Source organism: Dendrobates tinctorius, unplaced genomic scaffold, assembly GCF_039654945.1.
Source record: "Dendrobates tinctorius isolate UK_male_01 unplaced genomic scaffold, ASM3965494v1 ptg000171l, whole genome shotgun sequence".
Classification (NCBI taxonomy): domain Eukaryota; kingdom Metazoa; phylum Chordata; class Amphibia; order Anura; family Dendrobatidae; genus Dendrobates; species Dendrobates tinctorius.
This window is the reverse complement of record NW_027361838.1, coordinates 2,704,469-2,727,949: the sequence shown is the minus strand read 5'-3', so window position 1 is coordinate 2,727,949 and position 23,481 is coordinate 2,704,469. Positions and strand designations below refer to the sequence as shown.

At 43.6% G+C, this 23,481-nt stretch overlaps 1 protein-coding gene across 1 annotated transcript in view; it reads right to left on the bottom strand.

Moving 5' to 3' along the window:
• Window positions 1-14,406: 14,406 nt before the first annotated feature.
• Window positions 14,407-23,481, bottom strand: part of TTC39C (tetratricopeptide repeat domain 39C) — a 114,257-nt gene continuing 105,182 nt past the window's right edge. The window contains exons 11-14 of the mRNA XM_073550825.1: window positions 18,815-18,912; window positions 18,235-18,339; window positions 17,508-17,546; window positions 14,407-16,987 (exon numbers count right to left, since the gene is read on the bottom strand). Of these exons, the coding sequence (XP_073406926.1) occupies window positions 16,898-16,987; window positions 17,508-17,546; window positions 18,235-18,339; window positions 18,815-18,912 (332 nt within the window). The 3' untranslated portion in view covers window positions 14,407-16,897. The remainder of the gene's footprint in view (window positions 16,988-17,507; window positions 17,547-18,234; window positions 18,340-18,814; window positions 18,913-23,481) is intronic.

Below are 23,481 nucleotides of genomic sequence, written 5' to 3'. Positions count from 1 at the left end.
CTTATATAATGGCCACCTGAGTCACACCTGTTTCTTCACATAATGATTGACCTCCACACTGCTATTATTTTGAACCCCTTTTCAATTAATTATTCTAAGGCTATGTGCACACGCTGTGGATTGGTCTGCGGATTTTTTTATCTGCGGAACCGCAGGTAAAACCGCATGTAAAATGACCTGCAGTTTTACCTGCGGTTGTCCCTGTGGTTTATCACCTCTACAATGGTAAACTGCAGCAGAATCCGCAGAAAAGTAGTGACAGGTCATTTCTTTCTGCGGATTCAAAACCGCAGCTTTTCCACAGTTAAAAATCCGCAGCATGTGCACAGCAGAATGTAAGTCACATAGGATAACATGCTACTGTACACTGTCTGCAGAACTGCTGCAGTTCTGCTGCAGCCAAAACCACAGTGGAACCGCAACAAAAACCTGCAGATAATGAATGCGGAGTATGGTGGTTTTCTTAGGCTATGTGCACACGCTGCGGATTGTCCTGCTGATTTTTTCCATACGGATTTGTCAAAAAACGCAGGTCAAAAGACCTGCAGTTTTTCTGCGGTTTAGCCTGCGGTTTTCCCCTACAGTTTGACACCTGCCATGGAGCAGGTGCCAAACCGCAGCGGAATCCGCACAAAGAATTGACATGCTGCTGTTTTGAAACCGCAGCAAATCCGCGCGGAAAAATCTGCACTGTCTGCACAGCGGTTTTCATTTTTCATTGATTTTAATGGTACTGTACACCGCATCAGAAACTGCTGCGGATCCGCAGGACCAAAACCACTGCGGATCCGCAGCAGAATCTGCAGCGTGTGCACTAGGGTGACCGGATCTCATATGGGGGGGAAAAAATGTCAGAATCTTGTTCGTCTGGACCCCACAAAACGATTCCCCTTTCCAGATATTGAGAGAGCCAAAATTTGAGCTCGATCAAACGACGTTAACCCGTGCCGCTCGTCGCTCAAAGTTTGAAAAAATCCAAATTGAGGTATTTTAAGATTTAGGTATTTTGCAAAGTCTGTTTTTAAAGAATGTGACAACAACATTGCAGAAATAGCCCTGACCAAATTTTTGAACCATTTGTGGTATTTGAATGCAGAGTTGGTGGGATTATCGTTTTTTGATCCCACCATTACAGACAATGAAAAGTTGTTAATGGCTAATAAATTGCTCAGTAGCACAGATGAACCATCAGAGCACGCTAATCTACATGAGTTGATAATTTTACATAGTTATCTAATCTATTCTAGAGCTTTTGTTAAAGTAGTTTTTGAAACGTCAGAATATAATGCTCGGCATTTGCTTACAACTTGCAGGACATATTGCTTTTGTTCATCTTTTGTCAGAAGGTCGTTAAAGTCGGTTACTTCCTACCTCTTTTAATTTTTCTTTCCTAACTTTTGGATTTACAACCCTAGCGTGCTCTGATGGTTCATCTGTGCTACTGAGCAATTTATTAGCCATTAACAACTTTTCATTGTCTGTAATGGTGGGATCAAAAAACGATAATCCCACCAACTCTGCATTCAAATACCACAAATGGTTCGAAAATTTGGTCAGGGCTATTTCTGCAATGTTGTTGTCACATTCTTTATAAACAGACTTTGCAAAATACCTAAATCTTAAAATACCTCAATTTGGATTTTCTCAAACTTTGAGCGACGAGCGGCACGGGTTAATGTCGTTTGATCGAGCTCAAATTTTGGCTATCTCAATATCTGGAAAGGGGAAACGTTTTGTGGGGTCCAGACGGACAAAATTCCGACATCAATTTTTTGCGGTCACCCTAGTGTGCACACACCCTTAGAATCTACTGCACCAGCTGGTAAATTGTCTGACATGTGATTACTCACGGTTTTTGGTATAAATTATATAATCTGGTTAGTCATATTGGACTGCTATTTTGAACACTACTGTAAATACGGATCGAACATATAGAAATCTGAATGAAGCCCAAGGATGTGCTGATTTATTTGTACCTGTAGGTTTTCCTGGAAATGAAGGACCTTACCTACTAATGACAACTGTTTAACACACAAGTGCTTTAGTGGAGGGAAGTTATGAACCAGCTTGTGACTTTATCCTTCTAAACCTGCATAGAGTGACTTCAGACTTGCGGATTCTCCAGCGCCAGGAGCGGGTGGTTGTGTCACCACAAGGGTGTAATTTGCACACTTCTGACCACATTCTGACTAGACCCGTCCTGCTTTGCATAAGGTATTTGCATTGTGTGAGGTCGTGCACATTTAGTTGGGACGTGACCTCATGTATTTAAATCACTTATGATCACAGGCCTACCGCTCCCAGCCCCGGAGATTCCTCACAGCGCTCCGTGTGGAATTACAAGTCTTCATTCACACAGTGACTCAACCTTTACAAACCGTTTAACTTTTTTTTTTTTAATGGTGCCGGATAACACTTTTTTTTTTTTTTTAATCAATAATTTCCTGTGTGCTAAATTAGTATACAAGACTGCAAAGCATAATGCCTTGAGCGCTAACTTTTCATGTAGAAGTACACTATATGGTATGAGTTGTTATAGGGCCTAATTGAGGAATCAGATCATGAGGTGGCTGTAGACCACTTTACCCCTATAGCCCATGTCTGCAAGTTGAGATTCTGGTTTGGCGTTTATCCTATGTCATATGGTGAGGGTCATTAAAGGGTCAATATTGACTTTTAGGCTTGTTGCTTCCAGTAGGTGGCGCTAGAGTTCTAGTCCTCTTCCTCACTGAAGATACAGTTTTCGTATTTAACATATTAAGACCAAACCTGCAGCGCAGCCCGGTGTACACTGGCCTGATACGTGTCTGCTCTGCCAACCTCCGCCTGCCTATTTTGTATTGGAAGATCATTATAACTATATACTTTGTCTTCATGGATATTGCCTGTTATTCAGGTCTACCTAGTAAGGCATCCTCGCCCATTTACTTTAAAGAATACAAAACTATAACTGGCTGCTTTTTTGTATTGTCAGTTGCTATATTGAAATGAACTGCAATCCAGTTAAACTAATATATAGAATGCATTTTGTGGATTATAAGACACACCCCAAATTTTGGGGGTGAAAAATAGGAATAAAAAAAATGTTTTAATTAAAGAGGTGGTGCGTCTTATCGGTTTTAACAGTAATTTACCTGGAGGGTGAAGCGGCGGTGGTGGAGCGGGGTCACAGGCGATGGCATCACTGCTTCAGGAGGCCAGCGACAGCAGGAGCAGGGCGATGCTGCTGGCCCTGGGCTGAGAGGAAGGGGCGTCCAGGCAATGCAAGGCTGCGGGCCCTGGGCTGTCATTAGATGTAATCTACCACAATCTCAATCTGTGCATGTTCCGCCTTCAGGTGGTCATTTTCCCGAAGCACACTGCAGGGAACTGAATGGGACAGAGACTCCGCACCCCGGTGCCGACACATCTAATGAGCACCCAGACATTGCAGCAAGGCAGCGACCCTGCTCCACCGCCACCGACACATCTAAGGAGCACCCAGGCATGGCAGCGACCCTACCGTGACCCTGGCTTCACCATCGCCGACACCCCCACCGGTAAGCTCACTTTTAGATTATAAGATGCACCCACATTTTCCTCCCAAAGTTGGAGGAAAAAAGTGTTATACACCATATTTTTCAGTTTATAATAGCACATATCATCTGATACACATGTACTTATATCTTTTTATGTGAGATGCGCATTCAACAAGGATTGGTATCATAAATTGGCAAAACAGAAAGCACCAGCCATGCGAGAGATTGTAGGGATCGATATGCAACAACTGTGGTGTTTAGAGGAATAAAAGTAAGTGCTGCTAAATAAAAGGTTTCAATAAAGTTTGGATTGAATGTTGTGTCTTGTGTTAATTTGTTCTCATTCCTGAATCCTGGGTGGTAAAATCTACAAGTCTCTGCTGTCACACACAGGAATTGTGGTCTGGAAAAACCTGAGAGATACCTGGCATGAGAAGCATCAGGTGATAAATGGCACAATTCTTTTTACATTTGATAAGGATGCCAGTATGACACTGAAACGTATAGTGGACAATAAAGAACCTTCTAGTGAGTATTGCAGCAGGAGATTTCTTTCCAGCAGGGAAGACCATTTTTAAACATGGTTTTTTCAGTTTTTGTAAAGTTAAAACATTTTTTACTCTCCTTCCTAAAAGGCTAACCCCAACCAAAGTTATACAATAGGGTGTTACCAATGCACGCTCTATACACACACTGCTTTATTACATTTGTATGTTTTTAAAGAAAGTGCACCCCAAGGTATATATAACAAATGTATTCCAGCTATATATACAGTGCCTACAAGTAGTATTCAACCCCCTGCAGATTTAGCAGGTTTGATAAGATGCAAATAAGTTAGAGCCTTCAAAATTCACACAAGAGCAGGATTTATTAATAGATGCATAAATCTTACAAACCAAAAAGTTATGTTGCTCAGTTAAATTTTAATAAATTTTAAACATAAAAGTGTGGGTCAATTATTATTCAACCCCTAGGTTTAATATTTTGTGGAATAACCCGTTTGCAATTACAGCTAATAATCGTCTTTTATAAGACCTGATCAGGCCGGCACAGGTCTCTGGAGTTATCTTGGCCCACTCCTCCATGCAGATCTTCTCCAAGTTATCTAGGTTCTTTGGGTGTCTCATGTGGACTTTAATCTTGAGCTCCTTCCACAAGTTTTCAATTGGGTTAAGGTCAGGAGACTGACTAGGCCACTCCAACACCTTGATTTTTTGCCTCTTGAACCAGGCCTTGGTTTTCTTGGCTGTGTGCTTTGGGTCGTTGTCTTGTTGAAAGATGAAATGACGACCCATCTTAAGATCCTTGATGGAGGAGCGGAGGTTCTTGGCCAAAATCTCCAGGTAGGCCGTGCTATCCATCTTCCCATGGATGCGGACCAGATGGTCAGGCCCCTTGGCTGAGAAACAGCCCCACAGCATGATGCTGCCACCACCATGCTTGACTGTACGGATGGTATTCTTGGGGTCGTATGCAGTGCCATCCAGTCTCCAAACGTCACGTGTGTGGTTGGCACCAAAGATCTCGATCTTGGTCTCATCAGACCAGAGAACCTTGAACCAGTCTGTCTCAGAGTCCTCCAAGTGATCATGAGCAAACTGTAGACGAGCCTTGACATGACGCTTTGAAAGTAAAGGTACCTTACGGGCTCGTCTGGAACGGAGACCATTGCGGTGGAGTACGTTACTTATGGTATTGACTGAAACCAATGTCCCCACTGCCATGAGATCTTCCCGGAGCTCCTTCCTTGTTGTCCTTGGGTTAGCCTTGATTCTTCGGACAAGCCTGGCCTCGGCACGGGAGGAAACTTTCAAAGGCGGTCCAGGCCGTGGAAGGCTAACAGTAGTTCCATAAGCCTTCCACTTCCGGATGATGCTCCCAACAGTGGAGACAGGTAGGCCCAACTCCTTGGAAAGGGTTTTGTTCCCCTTGCCAGCCTTGTGACCCTCCACGATCTTGTCTCTGATGGCCTTGGAATGCTCCTTTGTCTTTCCCATGTTGATCATGTATGAGTGCTGTTCACAAGTTTGGGGAGGGTCTTAAATAGTCAGAAAAGGCTGGAAAAAGAGATAACTAATCCAAACATGTGAAGCTCATTGTTCTTTGTGCATGAAATACTTCTTAATACTTTAGGGGAACCAAACAGAATTCTGGTGGTTTGAGGGGTTGAATAATAAATGACCCTCTGAATAAACTTTTCACAATTTAAAAAAAAATTAAACAAAGAAATAACATTCTTTTTTGCTGCAGTGCATTTCACACTTCCAGGCTGATCTACAGTCCAAATGTCACAATGCCAAGTTAATTCCGAATGTGTAAACCTGCTAAATCTGCAGGGGGTTGAATACTACTTGTAGGCACTGTACATTACCAAAACATATACGGTAGTTAAAAGCGTTTTGAAAACTAACATTAAAAACCATTAAAAAAAATCTGCCAAAGGGGAACATACAGTTCATACTGATAGGTGTAAAATATCCACCACCCCTCAACAACCACAGTCGAGTACTAACCAGACAGGTTTGTTATATAGGGCTGGTAGAAAAGCTTGGAGAGTGATACAGAGAATGAAAAGGATATCTATAGTCCACAAAAAAATGCCAGCCAGAAAAACGTGTGACTGAGTCTTGTCCTGTAACTGAACAGCCTCGCCTCATTCTGTAATGGACAGTAGAGGGCGCTGTTGGCATTCACAAAAATAAGTGACCATGTGCGCTGAAGTCCAGCTCACTCTCAGGTCCTGCTCGCACCTTGTGCTTTCTGCTCACTACTTTTTCTTGCCAGGTGGCTTCTGCTATCTTAATATTATTCCTTTGTGAGTTCTGCTCTCTTCACCTTCTTTCTTATTGGGATCTACTGCTTCCTATTTTATTTTTTTGGTGAGTTCTGCTCACTTAGTATTTATATTTTTAAGCTTTCCTGATGTGTTCTGCTCACTATTCTTTCCAGGTGGGTTCTGATCCCTTTCTATAATTTATTAGTGGGATCTGCTCACTTATTTTTATTTTATTTTGCTCAGTTCCTAATTTTTTTGCTTTCCAGTGGGTTCCGCTGCTTCCTATATTTTTTTGGGGTGGGTTTTGCGCTCTTCCTATTCTTTCCAGATGGGTTATGATCCCTTTCTGTATTTTATTTGTGGTTTCTACTTCCTAATTTTTTTTATACATGCAGGAATAAATATTATATGAAAGCAGCAGAATACATTATTAGTGACGCGCGAACGTGCTGGGATAAGGTGTTAGCCGCCCACCATGCTCGGGTGCTATCCGAGTAACTTTGGAGTGCTCAAAAAACGCATTTGAGTCCCTGTGGCAACATGGCTTGTGGCTGTTCAACAGCAGCAACACATGCAGGGATTGCCAGAACGTATAAACATGGCCTAAAGAGCTCACTGAGTTCCAGCATGGTCCTGTAATGGCTGACACGAGTGCAACAAGTCACTTCACAAAATTCTTTCTGTCCCAGGTATTCCATGATCAACTGTAAGTGGAATTATTGAGAAGTGGAACCATTTAGGAATCACCATAGAGACCACAGGCTGTAACTTTGTGGCTGCACAGTGCATAGCAGTCACCAAAGCATCACTGACCTAATAACTGCAGATTGAAAACCTCTGGAATTAGCACCAGACAAAAAGTGTACCTGGAGCTTCATGGCATGAGCTTCCACGACAGAACAGCTGCATAGAAGCCTTACATTACCAAGCACAATGCCAAATGTTGCATGGAGGGGTGTAAAGCTGCCATGACAGTATTTGTGGAGCAGTGGAAACGTGTTTTGTGGAGTAATGAAGCATGGCTCTTTATCTGGCATCTGATGGGTGCATGGGACAATTCTAGGAGAACATAACCTGTAAAGTTTGGTGGGGGAGGGATAATGCTTTGGGGCCGTTTTTCATTGGCTAGTCTAGACCTCTTAGTTCCAGTGAAGGGAAATACTTATGCTTCAGCATAACAAGATATTTTGGACATCTTTGTGTCCACATTTATAGGTACGCTGCGGGGGAGGCCTTTTCTACTCCATCATGAGTGTGCCCCAGTGCACAGAGCAAGGTCCACTTAGCCATGGTTTGGAGAGCTCGGTGTGGAAGAACTTGACTGACCCGCAAAAAGAGTTTACCTCAACCCCATCAAACTTCTCCGGGATGAAATAGGACAGAGATTACGAGTCAGGCCCTCTCACCCAACATCAGTGTCGGACCATACAAATGCTATTCTGAATAAGCAATAATTTACGCTCAAAAACCTTGTAAAAAGCCATCACAGAAGAGTGGAAGATATGAAGGGGAGGAAGCACAGTAAAGCCTATGGATTATCAATGTAATGTCATAAAAGCTCTTAATCAAAATCATTCTATGTGTAAGTGTGCGTGTGTAGCCCCTTCACTATCTCCATCCATCCCTCACTCCCTCAAGATGGCTGGACCTTCATTGTAAATACACACCTGTACTCTGTATCTCCCCCACCTCATTATAGATTGTAAGCTCTCACGAGCAGGGGCGGCTTATTTTGCTTTATTGTCTTGTTAACGTTGTTACTTGTGACTTGTGTTCTGAAACTGTAAAGCGCAGCGGAATATGTTGGCGCTATATAAAGATTATTATTACTATTATGTGTGTGATATATACAGTAGGTGTGTTGTATGTATTTCTATAGCCTTTGTTTTCACTATACAAATAAACACAGGACATAAGTGCAGATCTCCTTTTCTTTGATGAAATTTAAAAGTGCAAGTTCTTTATTACATAATACAACAGTAAATATGCCAAGTTTCAGGCAATATTTACAGCTCACATGAGAAGTCAATGCTAAGAGAAGATCTCGTCAATGATGGACAGTGAATAAATGTGAGGCTGCACGATGCATACGCTGCCCCCTTATTGCCTCAGAGTATGGAAGAACAGTGTGCCCCTTATTAAAGAACCTACAACATGTGCACGTCCTGTATCCACAGCCGCCTCGAGGCCGGACTCCATGTCCTACACGTGGCTGATGTCTGTTCCAGTAGTTTCATGCTGTGTATCTCCGCGTTGAGTGTTCTGCCAATGTACCTGACAAAGTCTAATGGAGGCACTACTTCTCACGCGTGACATCACGGTCCAGACCCCATCCTAAAGTTTGTGTCACAGGCACAATACTGCCACGTTGTCATCCACAGTGCGACTACAACACCAGGACCCCCCTATGATACTAATGAACCAATAGAAAGGGTTTGCAGAGAAAAAAAGATGGCTTCTTTCTTCCAAAAACAGAACCATGGGTTTTCTCTTGTGTTGCAGCTTGGCACCATTAAAGTGAATGGCGCTAAACTGTAATACTGTAGACAGCCTGTGAACAGGGGTGGCACTGGTTTTTTTTTTTTTTTAAAAAAAAGCTATCTTTTTCTAATCCTGGGTTACTCCTTTAGGTGCGTTCACATTACCACCTTGTGCATCCATCCATAGTAACAGGGTTATGAATTAAAGCTGTGCAGTACGACCTGAAATTAAAGCCAGATAAAACTGAATTTCTAACACCTAATTTAATAATCTAATATGTAGATCAGGATGACATATCATACATTACTGACACACAACCACCACGCAGATTTCTGGGTTGGAAATAAAAACTAAGAGGCTCCTTACATTACTGACATTTTTTAGATTAAATCTGAAGATAAAGGAGCTGTCCGAGGTTAGGAGAAAGGATTTGACATTGCTTTATTTACTTGAATGAGTTATCCCACAATTATCACCAGTGGCGGATTAAGTGGACTATGGGCCCGGGGCTGTTCATAAAACCTGGGCCCCTGTACCCCCCTTCCCACCTGAGCGCTGCGGTCCCCGTGCGGGAATTGACAGCCGTACGGACGGAAGCACTTGGTTTGCTGTGGGTCCATACGGAAAACCCGCCACCATTCCACCACGTGTGGACATGGCCTAAAAAGACGTTGCACATAAGCTGTAGGCCTACGGCCAATACGCACAAAATCGCCCAACGTGATCCTGGCCATAGGGGATCCACTTTAATGTCCCCACTTTAATTTGAAGTCCCCTTACTTCATCCATTGCAGTCCCCTATCACCCACTCACTTCATCTGCAGTGCCGCTTCATCATTTGCAGCCCCTTATCCCCCCTTCCATTTCATCATGTGCAGTCCCCTTCCCCCCCAACTTCATGTGCAGCCCCACTCCCCCATCATCATGTGCAGTTAATTTTACCCCCACTTCATGTGCAGTGCCCCTTACCCCCAATTCATCATGTGCAGTCCCCCTTACCCCCAATTCATGTGCAGTCCCTCTTACCCCCAATTCATCATGTGCAGTCCCACTTACCCCTTAATTCATCATGTGCAGTTCCCCTTACCCCTTAATTCATCATGTGCAGTTCCCCTTACCCCTTAATTCATCATGTGCAGTTCCCCTTACCCCTTAATTCATCATGTGCAGTTCCCCTTACCCCTTAATTCATCATGTGCAGTCCCACTTACCCCTTAATTCATCATGTGCAGTCCCCCTTATCCCCCACTTCATCATGTGCAGCCCCACTTATCCCCCACTTCATCATGTGCAGCCCCACTCACCCCCCCTTCATCATGTGCAGCCCCACTCACCCCCCCTTCATCATGTGCAGCCCCACTCACCCCCCCTTCATCATGTGCAGCCCCACTCACCCCCCCTTCATCATGTGCAGCCCCACTCACCCCCCCTTCATCATGTGCAGCCCCACTCACCCCCTTCATCATGTGAAGCCCCCACTCATCCCCCCTTCATCCTGTGAAGCCCCCACTCACCCCCTTCATCCTGTACAACCCCAGTCACCCCCCGTCATCATATACAGCCCCCAGTCACCCCCCCGTCATCATATACAGCCCCCAGTCACCCCCCCGTCATCATATACAGCCCCCAGTCACCCCCCCGTCATCATATACAGCCCCCAGTCACCCCCCTTCATCATATACAGCCTCCAGTCACCCCCCCGTCATCATATACAGCCCCCAGTCACCCCCCCCGTCATCATATAGGCCCCAGTCACCCCCCCTTCATCATATACAGCCCCCAGTCACCCCCCCTTCATCATATACAGGCCCCAGTCACCCCCCCTTCATTGTGTACAGCCCCCACTCACCCCCTCCCCCATTTAATTCATTTTATAAATAAAAAAAAAAATAAAAAAAGTTCCCCATACTTACCTCACAGCCGGCTCGCTCCCCAGCAGCGCCTCTGCTTTCAGCATCCTACGGGACATGTCAGCGCGTGCACGATGACGTGATCGCGCTCGCCCGACATCTGACCCGGAAGTACAGCCGGAGGGAGCCGGAGCTGAGCAGCCGTCAAGGTGACGGCCGTGCACAGCTCCCGGCCCCTCATAGAATGTGACGCGGGCGGCTGTCTGCTGCCGGCGGCGTCACAGCACAGGGCACGGCCGGACCTGTACAGGTGCTGGGGGAGCGGTCCGGTGGGCATTTGCCTCTCTGCCCCTGGGCCCCCAAAAAACCTTGGGCCCGGGGCGACCGCCCCATCCGCCCCTATTAAGATCCGCCATTGATTATCACCCATCTACAGGGCCACCGACCCCAAAATCCTGTATGAAGGGAGCTGTACTGCACACGTGACCCGTGATCTAGCTACTTCTATGAGCCTATGTAATACGCCAAACCTATATGGTTGTATGCACGAGTCACCACCAAGCCTATATGGTCGTACACATGTATCACTGCCAAACCTATAGCCAGTGAAGAGTGGTGGTCGCACATGCACACTGCCTTCATTCACATTGGGTGCTGCATGTGGCTGGTTGGAGTCCCTGCAGTGATGATACATTTATCACATATAGTGTGAATAAGTAATATATGCTATTCATAGGATAAACCTTTTAAACGGGTTTGTTTCTTTTCAGAAATTTGTCATTCCTGGCTGCCGTTAAGCTGGCTCTCTGGCACTGCTCCCGATGTCCGGCATTGGCTGCAGCACTAATGTCAAGTGAACATAGTTACAACCGGTGAGCTCAGCGGCTCCAACAGGGCGTTCACACTACATGGGCTGAGCCACTAAGCTCACCGATTGGCTGCCATGCAGTCGACATCAAGCGATTAAACACTGTGTCTGGGAACCCAAACAATCAGGAAATTCAAGCAGCTCCTGTCCACGGCCGAGGGCAGTGACCTGGACCCGGGGTTGTGCCCAGTGATCCGCTCATCTCTGCTGATGATGGTCAGAAACTGAAAGATTGGATCTTATGGGAGACTGACCAAAACCCTGACTAATGCACTAGCAGGATGCAGCAGACCTCCATTGATAAAGGCTGGGGCAGCACAGGTGAAAACCACTGATGAAAACAGCCAGTAACCCAAGAGGGTCTGGCTGCCTAGTGGAAAAAATGCACTAAAAATAGGCTGTTCAGACACTTTGCCTCACACTTATCTGTGTGACTTATGTCCTATGCAAGCCCTATTTGTGTGCATTTTTTCCACTAGGCAGCCAGACCCTTTTTCATCAGTGGGTTGCACCTGTGCTGCCCCAGCCTTTATCAATGGGGCTCTGCTGCATCCTGCTAGTGCATTAGTCAAGGTTTTGGTGAGTCTACCTTTCAAATGTGGGGTTTTTTGGTTTTTTTTTGTGAATTTTTTCCTTATGTGCGCTGTTCAGATCTTATGGGGGACTGCTCTACTTTTTGTTTTCTCTGCAATAAAAACACAGGAAGCTGCAGTAAAATATGACCCATCTCCATTATTTGGTCAAAAAGTACCTTTGAATCAAAGTCCACTGTATACTAGCTGGGCTTCTGACAGGTGAATATATGGTTACATGGGTTATCGGGTTTAGAAAACTCAACTTCAAATACTCTGTTTGGGCATTTGAAGCTTCTAGAGAAGAACCTCAACTGTGACCTCCATCTATAATCCGCACAGATAGCAGCTACGCGGAGCGTCTGCATTACTCTGACTGCCTATTAATTGCACTGGCCATCATGTTATACGTCATTTGGCAGCCGGGCAACTTGTGGTCAACATTATCTAAGGGAAACCAAAGAACCATTACAGCTGGAAAGCTACAATTTTTCATGCAACCTGATTGCTGGTGTCTGTAATCTGTGCTGTATTAAATGCTTTCCACAGATGTTCTGCTGCAGTACACATTGTAATAACTCACATTACTCCCTCTTCGTGGAGCCTCACAACCCAGCCTTCTTATCTAATGCACACTAGGATCGATTTACTCAGAAGCCAATTTGCCTGTCGGTATATTCATGGAATTGGTACCGATAAACCCACTGGAAGGACCTAACTCTACATAATCTGATGTGTTGTGCGCCGAGCACTGCGAATCCCAATGGAGAGCTATCGGCGTGCCATGTGTACCGCAACACAAGAAAAAAGTAGAGGGGACTTTTCATGGCGAAAAATAATTGCGGGAAAGGTAGGCAGGGAGGTGAGGGGTTTAGGAAGGGAATGGTCAGTGTAGGTGATTAGTTAACGTGCAGTCAAGTAGTGGAAATCCCATCCTTTTGGATTTCAGGTGTGATCCAGACACTGTAGAGGCAGGATTTCAGGAGATACAGAAAGAATATTATAGGTCTAACATCAGGGGTGCTCTGCAGTGGGGGGACACAGGCTGTAGAGAAGAGCCCCAAACTGGTCAGGCATAAAAGGTACATTGTTATCCCAACCAGTCTTCTTGCCAACCCGGGTGTTGGGTGTAGGATGGCCCTAATACCACACCAATAAGTGGAGGCAGGTAGGTCAGATTTAGCTGGTATTGTGTGCTACATGCCCATACATTTTTCACATATAATGTGGGAATATATAATCACCTTATCAGTTAGGCCTACTGTATTATTACATTTGTCATTTGTACCTTTGCTCCTGTACTGAAACTGCCATCAGAATGATTAATAATCACTGTTCTATAGCTGTAGCAGTGCACAATTGCCAGGGTTTCCGAACCAGGGGCAGACAAGAAGAACAAAGGCACCCACGTCCCCTCTGGGCTCTCCTTTAGTGTCCATTCTAATCTCAACCCTCCCCCCCACACAATGATCACTGCAAGAGAGCCAAGGTGTGCGAGATCATAGTGGCAGCACTGTAGGAGAGCTCAGTGGCAATACACCCCAGAGGTGGAGTCCGAGAGTCGCCCCCTGTGTCAGACTGGGCAGCACAGCAGGAGGGTGATGAATAGGGGGGCATTGTTTGCTATGGAGCTCTGGCTCTTTCACTTACGCACTTGATAAATGCTCTATACACTCATCAATATAAATTGCAGAGAAGCTAAATTTTGCAGAATCACCATCAAGTCACTGAGCATCTGCACAAAACAGGTCAGAAATATGATATAACAGGCATTAAGTCTGCTGTTCTGATCTGATGGGAAAAATGTGATAAGAAAAAGGCCATGCAATAGAGAAATATTAAGGATTGTAATCATCTACCAAAGGAGGCTCCATGTTAGACATCCACAAAGATTCTAGAAAATCTGTGCCAAGACTATCTTTACCTTTTTTTTTTTTATTTTTTTATTAGGGGGAGTCCCGAGAGCCAGCCATATAAGTACTGATGATATAGTTAGTGGCCATTGTTTCTCTCTCAATGTGGCTGTGATAAGGAATGTAGTGCTAGGATGACATTGGCAGCACAGTTTGGGACACCTTCCTATAAGGGCTCCTGCATATGGATGTATGATAGAACCATGCAACTTCAAAGCTGTATAGAGTCCCACAAGCTCCGATGGGGCCCTACCTTAACTTTACATTCCTACAATATCAGGGTTATCCAGAAAAGTCACTGCCAAGAACAAACACCAAAAGTCTTATGGATGAACAGTCACCCAACAGCTAAAGAGAGAGTACAGTGCAAAAGCCAAGCACCATGTGGGATCTGTAAGGTATGAACTGGAATAAAGAGGAATGCGGTATCATGATAAAACTTTTATTCTAATACAATGTTAACATTTAAACAAGGTTTATATTAAATTTAATCTATTCCTATACACTAGGAAGAGTTTGTTTCACATTCTAAACCTTAAAAGTGAATCTGTCAGTAGGATCATCCCTCCTAAGCGTCTGTATCGGCATGTAGGTCACAGGAAGCGGAAAAAAATAATACCTTGTTATGTGTGATCTGATATCTTATTCCAGAGAAATCCACATTTTTCCTCTATGTAAATGAGCTGTTCAGGACTATGGGCTGGACACTGATCTGTATCCAAATCTCCTCCAGGGATTATTTTAAGCAAAAGGAGGTGTTATTAGTGTGACATATAATGGTTACCAGTGTGATGTGTAATGGCCGCTCTTTGCCGAGCTGTGTGTGATTATACCTGACACATCTGCAGCTTCCATCTCACAGTGTTGCATTATTGTTGCAATACAGCAGAGCTATGAGAGCTGCAGCTGCTAACTTGTTAGTAATGAGACAAAGTTCAGTTCTACTGTTCTTCCTATGACCCACATGCCCATGTAGATGGCTTAGGAGGGTTGATCCCCTGTAACAGCAATGACCATGTCGCTGGGTGGAGCAGGGTGTATCCAGTAGACATTTCAGTACTGTTCTAAGCCTTAGTAATGTAACAATATAGTAATTTGTAGGATTTGGACATCTGGCTCCATCTTTTGTCAATGCTGTATTTCCTTCCAGTAACAGCTTCTTAGCGTACCATATGGTCAGGTAATATCTTTGTATCTAATGGTACCAATAGTCAATTGGTGACTACTGACCTGTCTTTAGGTGTCTCATTTATAGGAATTAATTTGAAAGAAAATATCAGCCCTGTGGGATTGCATTAGTAAATCACTACTGATTAACAAAAAAAAAAAAAACAGGTAACACACAGGAGGGATGAATTGTGCCACATAGCCATGGTAAGTGGAAAATAATGTCCATGAGTGTTATTACATTGGAAGAGATGAATGTATTATGCACAGCCATTTGGAAATTCTTCATTCAATATGCTGTTATAGGGTTCTCCATTACTGCCACTTTGGCAGCATAGCTAATGTAGATCAAAGAGTCTTCCTTGTACATGTAGCATATGTAGACATGCTCCAGGGAAGGTAAAGTGGCACTTAGCATCACTGCCCTATGCTCCATATGGCCATATCTCCAGGGGACACATCTGCCCGAGACCCAAATGTTTACTTCAGCTGCATAAGTGAAAGAGGCAACAGCAGAGAACCCGTTTCACAGACACCAATGTCCAACATGTTTTGCTCTCCTTACCATAAGCATACAGAATACTAGCTTTTCAAGGAATCGCATTTTAGAAACAGATTTCCCTAAAAGTACATTTAAAACTTTCGAACCCCATTTTTACCAGTACGGTTCCCTTTTACCTTGAACAAAAAAATGTAACTTTAAAAAAAAAAATATTGTAGCACACACAGAATGAATATACCACAAATATTACGTGCCAGTAAATAGACAATATCCCTGAATTCAACGAAAAGTCAATTTTCAAGTACGTACAGAAGCAAAAGTGCTACAACTTTATTGTATTGCCTTTTACCACCCTTCAGGGCTGGTTTATTATTTTGTAATTTAGTCTCTGTCGATTGATCCATTTCACCTGTTTGAAAAAAGGCGGCCACAACGCGCGCGCCTGACTAAGAAACTGAAAACGGCTATTTCTGCCGTCATTTTTCTTATGGTAGTTGGCCGACTACAGTCCATAGACATAGAAATTAAGGGGAAGTGTTTATATCCCGAGTGGTGACATTTAATACAATGCTCCAATAATCCTGGTGAAGAACGTTAAAAGCTTCATCCTCCTGTCTTATATCCCGATCATCATATATGCAGATTTTTCCCCAGTCACCGAGGATATTAAAATGTCAGTTTTACGACGTGGCAGATCTGACCAGATCACATAGATCACTGTGAGTTGTGTGTGCTTTTCTCACGCAGCAAAAATTGTAGCAGCAGTTCAGCTCACACAACCTTGTGTTTTATAGACAATACATTAGCTTAATATTAGAACCCGGTAGCCTACTGATACAATACAGCTAAAGGAACAGAACATATAACTAAAACAGTAAAAACATAATTAAAAAATATCATGGGGAAAGTGAGCTAAACTGCTGCGCCAGCTTTGATTGACACAAGGGTTAACCGGACATGCTACACAGGTCATTCCCTCCGTCTCTAGGGCAGACATCCAAGGTAGAGATGTCCTACTCAAGTTACGTTATTTAGCTCGCAGGCCTACTTTTCCATATTCATGAGCTTGTAAATTCTCTTTCTGTCCAGCTCCACTGCTGCTGTGACTAGTCCCAAGTCTCCGGCACAGTCAGCTTTCTAAGGAAACTCTTAGACGCATGTCATCATCCACAGTCTGCCATTTTAATCCCTTGTTTTGTGGTAAAGTGTGGAAAGCTGTGTGGGATTTAAGAGTCATGTTCTCCTCTCCGTCACTGAGGGACGACTTCCCTGAGTGAGGCCAAGGCGGCGTGGATACGAACGTGTAACCTGTTCTCGAAATCATAGCCAGTGTATTCCTCCTGCAAAAGCCATGAAAAGAAAAAATTAAATCAGTGAAATCATTCAGAGCTATAAAGTGAATGCAAAACTATTAGTGAAAGGGTTAAACTTGCAAAACAAGCAACTTTTAAATTTACTCGCTATTAAAATGCCGAAATGCCCTCACACGTTCACACTCGTTGCTAAAGGTACCGGACACCTCTACAGTCGATCAGAAGCTGTGAGTCTCTTAGGCATGGAGCACAGCGGTTGTAAGATCTTTCCAAAACAGCTTGTAAGCGCTGCTCTGAAGTTGGGCGGATCGCTGAATCTGGCCAGTTTTAGTGCCCATGTGATTCGTCGGACGCAAAGGTTTCTTCTGATTGCAACATCGTAAAGTGCAAACTTCAGGCCAATGGTGGGAAGATGCCACTTGTCTGAAAGGTCAATGAATCAGGAGCACAACGACCCCGGCAAGTATGGAGGCAGGAGAGCGGTGCGCTCCCAAACGGCAATGGTTAGATCTACCCTTTATTATAACAAAATCATTAATAATATTACCTTTGCTTGAAACAGTAATGCTTTCCCCTTTCCAACGGTCTGTTAAAATAAGAGAATAAAATATCAATATATAATCATTAAATCTTTGGAATCCAGAGATTAAAATATATAAAAAAATACAATGAAAACTGTCATCATGTACTTAGACCACAATTACTAAGCAGTTTCCATTTGCTGTGTGAAAGGTTACACAAAAACTAAAAAACGGTGATGGGGATCTTCATCCTTTGTGATGATTGATGATGCTATATACAGTGGCATGTAAAAGTTTGGGCACCCCTGGTCAAAATTACTGTTATTGGGAACAGTAGATGGTCAAAGTGCAAAAGAATTCTATTAGAAAACATCCAGGTAAGGGAAGGGAGACTGCACATACACATGTATCAGCCGTCCCTGCATCTACCGTACTGGGTGTAAACCCTAGGTAACATAGTTTACTTCTCATTTTCACCATCGGTATATACTCCTGGGCAACACTTACTTTATATTATTGCAGAGTTAGGTTTTGCTCAGGAGTCAAATTCATGTACTTTCTGATGAGCTGAGAGGCGATATCAGCCAAACTAGTTTTCTCAGTTACATACAGATATCACAGGATGTATTACAAAGCCCAACATGGCAAAATGTGTTACTACGTATAAACCCATCAAAGTCCACAATGCCTTAAACCAAATTTACTAACTTATTAACTATTTGTATTGTACCCATGTAAAGTGGATGCGAGTACCTCTGGTGTATCCAGCAAGAGGCAGCCTAGTTCATAGCAAGCGTACGGCTGGATGTAGAGGTTCTGCTGCCGTCCCTGCTCATCCTTCACTGCACGCTGGAAGAACTAGAAAAAGAACAGAAGATTGCAGCCTGTTGTTCATCAGAACATATGCAACACCAATTTTAAAGCCATAAAGGCATGCTGATTAAATCTGGTCTGTCACCAGATTTCACAATACAAACTGCATACATCATTAAGCAGATCTCCTAGTCAGGATGAGGCTGGTGTACTTACTTTTAAAATCCACGATAGAATGGCTGTATAAGCATTTATGAAATTTTAACTCAATCCTTCCCACTTAGCCTGGCTTAAAGCTCTCCGGTGTCCCTCCTCCCTGCTGCTGAGATCTCACACTGCTCAGTACAAGCTGCAGCTGTCAGCTGGGCTGTGTCAGCAGAGACTGAGGATCCTGGGACTCATGAGCTGTATCACTCTTTAGCTGAACTCATAAAATGCTAAGTTTATTATCAGGGTCATACAGCCATTCTCATACCATTAATAGTTCTGTAGTCCAAGAGTAGGGCAGTTGATGTCTCACCTGAACAGCATCTTCAACATTCCCCAGACATTTATGTATGGCTCCAAGGAGTAAGTTCCTCAGTCCAACTACAGATGGATCCACAGCTTCATGGCAAGCTTCAGTCAACATAAAATAAAAACGGCAAGTACAAGTTGGTAAATTATATTGTGGTAGGTTCGTCTTTGTTAGGGTGAAAGAATTAGAATAACAACCTTACATCTATAGAAAGTAATTTTCTAGTACATCAAAAGATTACAACCCATATGGTGTATGTACCAAAAATTCATTTATGACTGGATATTAAAGGGGTAGTCTGGTCTAAAGCTACAAATCTGCAGTCACTGTCTACAGACTTGTGGATCCTCACATTGCGCAACTGCACACTGTGAGGATTCTCCGATGCAGGGAACAGGCGGTCATGTGACCGCAAAATTTTGATTTGCATATTTACGGCCACAGTACAACTAGATGTGTCCAGCCTTGCTCAGTGCGCCCATCTGGTTGGCACATGACTGGATGTCATTGCACCACCTGCTCTCTCTGTCTTTTTTCATCCTTCTCTTAGTTTCTATTGACATCCCCCCCAACTCATGCCCATAGTTTCTAATTCTGCCCTTCATCTGGCCAAACAATCATACTTCACCACCCTCATCACTTCACTAGCTAACAATCCAACATGACTTTTCAAAATCTTACACTCCCCCCTGAGCCCTAAAGCACAGGCCCCGGTCACCAACCTCAGCGGTGAGGATCTGGCCATGTATTTCCTAGAAAAAAGCCACATCCATCAGGACATTTCTGCCCAATCTCCTTAGTGTGCGATAAGCATGGATGAAAACCTAACTTAAAACCTAACTTTTACTTCGTTACTAATAAAATCAAATAAGATATTGAGCCACCAGGATATAATATCCCCAAAAAATACCTCCGTACAACAAGGAGTAATGTACCACTTGCTACCTTGATTAACAAGTGGACTGACCACTAACCAATAGATTCAGCATATATGACACATGGGGTTTGTAAAAAATTCATACAATCATAATGGAAAAAACACACCAAAATAAAGAAAGTGCAAGTGCATAAATAGCTTAGATCTCAGCTATTTGAGCCAAGGGGCAATCAGTGGTAGAAACCCAGGGTCAGATGAACACGATTGCCTTATCTATCATGTTGTGCCCCATGTATTTGCTCCCGCTCTGACAAGGGCAGTACCCAAGCTGACTCTATAGACGACCCCCAAAATTTTTTTTAGTCCATCCCTACGCGTTTTTCTCAATAATGAGATGTCATCAGGGGAGTGTAGTTTCTATAGGGGAAAAGACAAAAAGAAAAGAAAAAAGGCATCAAGTCCTTCTCAGCCAGAATGCCTCTGATTACATTAAAGTGCTGAGTGACAAAATGTATATGTCCTCCATGGCGATGTCTACAGTGGTCTAGTAAAGAGCAGATTGCTGCATCCTTATTCAGAAAAAAAATCTCCCAGTACTTGGGGACAGCCCTTGTCAGGGTGGGAACAAATACATGCGGCATGACAGGGCAGATAGTTAAGGCAATCAAGTTCATCTGACTCTGCATTTCTACTACTGGATGCCCCTCAGCTCAAATGGGTGAGATGTAAAGTTATTTATGCACTTGCACTTTCTTTATTTTGCTGTGGATTTCTTCATGACTGTATGCATTATTTTGACACCCCTTATTTGTAATACACGCTGAATCTAATGGTTAGTGGTCAGTCCAATCAAGGTTGCAAGTTGTGCATTTCTCCATGTTGTACAAAGGCATTTTTTGGATATTATATCTTGGTAGCTCAATGTCTTATTTGATTTTTTATTAGTAATGAAGTAAAAGTTAAGTTTTAAAATTACCGGTAGGTATTCTTCCATGCTTATGACAATATGATCCTGAAGAACAAGACTCTGTATCTCAAACAGAGGTCATTGCTTTACTACCAATTTCCTCAGGGCCTGGATGCCCTTCCTTTCCGCACTTCAAGCTCACTTAGCATCTTTGAGCCTGTTACAGAAGAAGTTACCCGGCCGCTTGCTTCTTCTCGGCCTATAACCTGCACCAGTGACTATTCCCTCACATCTACGGCAGTCTCTCTCACCATTAAAATATTTAATCTTTCTTCCGGTAATTTTCCCTCTTTATTTAAACACGCCATTATAACCCTTTTACTTAAAACAAAACAACCCTTGACCAGAATTGCCAACTACAGACCTTACTCTAATCTTCCCTTCATGTCTAAACTCCTGGAATGCTTGGTCCACGCCTGTGTAATCTCTCAGATAACTCTTCTTGACCCTCTACAATCCGGTTTCTGCTCTTTAAACTCTACTGAAACTACCGTCACTAAAGTCTCAAATGATCTACTAACAGCAAAATCTAATGGTCATTGCTCCATGCTAAATTCTCTTGGATCTCTCTGCAGCATTCAACACTGTGGATCATCAGCTCCTCCTCACTATGCTCCGCTCCATCGGCCTCAAGGACACCGTTCTCTCCTGGTTCTCCTCCTAGCTCTCTGACCACTCCTTCACTGTATCTTTTGCTGGCTCCTCCTCCTCTCATCTTCCCCTTACTAACGAGGTTCCTCAGGATTCAGTCCTAGGCCCCCTCCTCTTCTCTTTACACTGCCCCTATTGGAAAAAAACAGTAGATTTGGGTTCCAATATCATTTCTATGCTGACAACACCCAATTATACACTTCTTCCCCTGAGTTCACCCCCACCTTAATACAAAATACCAAGGATCATCTGTCCCCTGTCTCCAACATCATGTCCTCCCTCTATCTGATCATTCAGTTGAGTGCCAAGTTACTTTATTACTCCCTCTATCTGAAACTGAATCTCTCCCAAACGGAATGTCTTGCGTTTTCCCCTTCTAGTATCCTAACTCTACCTGACATTGAAATTACCTTAGAGGATTCAACCATAACTTCTAAGCAGCAACTTCGCTGACTGGGGGTTATATTTGACACAGAACTTTCCTTTATGCCCTAAATCCAATCGCTCACTCGCTCATGTTACCTGCATCATAAAAACATCTCCAGAATCCGACCTTTTCTCAGCTTTCAAACTGCTAACATTTTTACTGTCGCTCTTATTTATTCTGGTCTGGAGTGTTGCAACTCGCTACTGATCGATTTTCCCTCTAACCAAACTTTGTCCCGTTTCTGTCCAGCCGCTTCACCAATGCCTCCACCTAGTGCCAGTCATTACACTGGTTGCCCATTTGCTACAGAATACAATATAAACCTCTCTCTCTCTCACCCACAATGCTCTCCACAGTTCTGCACCACCCTATATCTCCTCCCTTATCTCTATCGCCCTACAAGTGCCCTCCATTCTGCAACTGACTTAAGACTAACATCCTCAATAATCCAAACCAGTTCTCTGGAATACAATACACAAGACGATCCAACTGATACCTAGCCTCCACATTTCTAAGCGTGTTTAATCTGTCGTCACACCTTCTATGCACACTACTAGCGGTCATGCGTCCGCCACGCTGCTGCTACTACTACTACTACTATTATACTACTCTAAGGCTACTTTCAGATTTGCGTTCGGAGGCGCAGCGCCGCCACTAAGCTCCGCCCCGGCCACGCCTCCTCCGGTCAGCTCCTCCTCTGATCGCATGACACTGCATGTGATCAGCGTACCCTATAATTAGCGTTGGGTATGGCCATGCGCTGGGCTGATTTTTCCGACGCTTGCGCCCTTTTGGCTCTGCGCCAAGCGCACAAAGATGCGACACAGTTACAGGGCAGCAGTTACAGTCTATTCAATGTTATCAGGATTATTACTCTAAAGCTGGATATCCTAATATGAAGATATGATAAAACCATAGATTGTCTTATGTACTTCAGCAGGCAATATAACAGCCGAAGGTGCAATAAAGTTATCAACTGCGCTAATCTACACAGATATCGTCAGTGTCATCAGTCATCTGTCGCCATAACACATTCATGTGACAAGCAGATTACAAGTATATAGCAACTAACAGGCTCTGTTTTGGGCCATGTTCACATGATCAGTATTTTACATCAGTATTTGTAAGCCAAAACCAGGAGAGGAACAATCAGAGGAAAAGTATAATGGAAACACATCACCACTGTATTTATCATACACCTCTGGTTTTGGTTTACAAATACGGATGTAAAAACCTGAACATGTGAACGTGGTCTAAGGCCAACTTGACAAGTTCAGTAATGATCCTTCTGAAACAGATCCAACAGCAATCAGTTGCGTGGCCATGACAGTGGCCGACCCCTCTGATCTGAAAACCATCCCCCGCCATTTTAAGGCCTATCATAATTTTGAAGCCAAATCACTTATGGTGAGGGGTTTTGGTATTATCCATATGGGGGTCAGAGGGGTTATCACTTATGGTGAGGGGTATTGGTATTATCCATATGGGGGTCAGAGGGGTAGTAATAAGAAGCTTCTCGGCCAAAGAGAAACTAAATTGATCTTGGATACCATGGCCCCCAAGGGCCTAAATTAGTCCCTAAGTTTTGCCAACCTTTTTATAAAGACTAAAACCTTTTGTCCTCGTATATGGTTTATAGTTCCCTGTGCCCATCTCTAAGCCCTCTGGATGTCTAAGTTTTTAATAGTTGTTTTTCTGTGATTTTTTTCTTATTATTTGCTGTCTCTCACACTATCCAGAGCCATTTG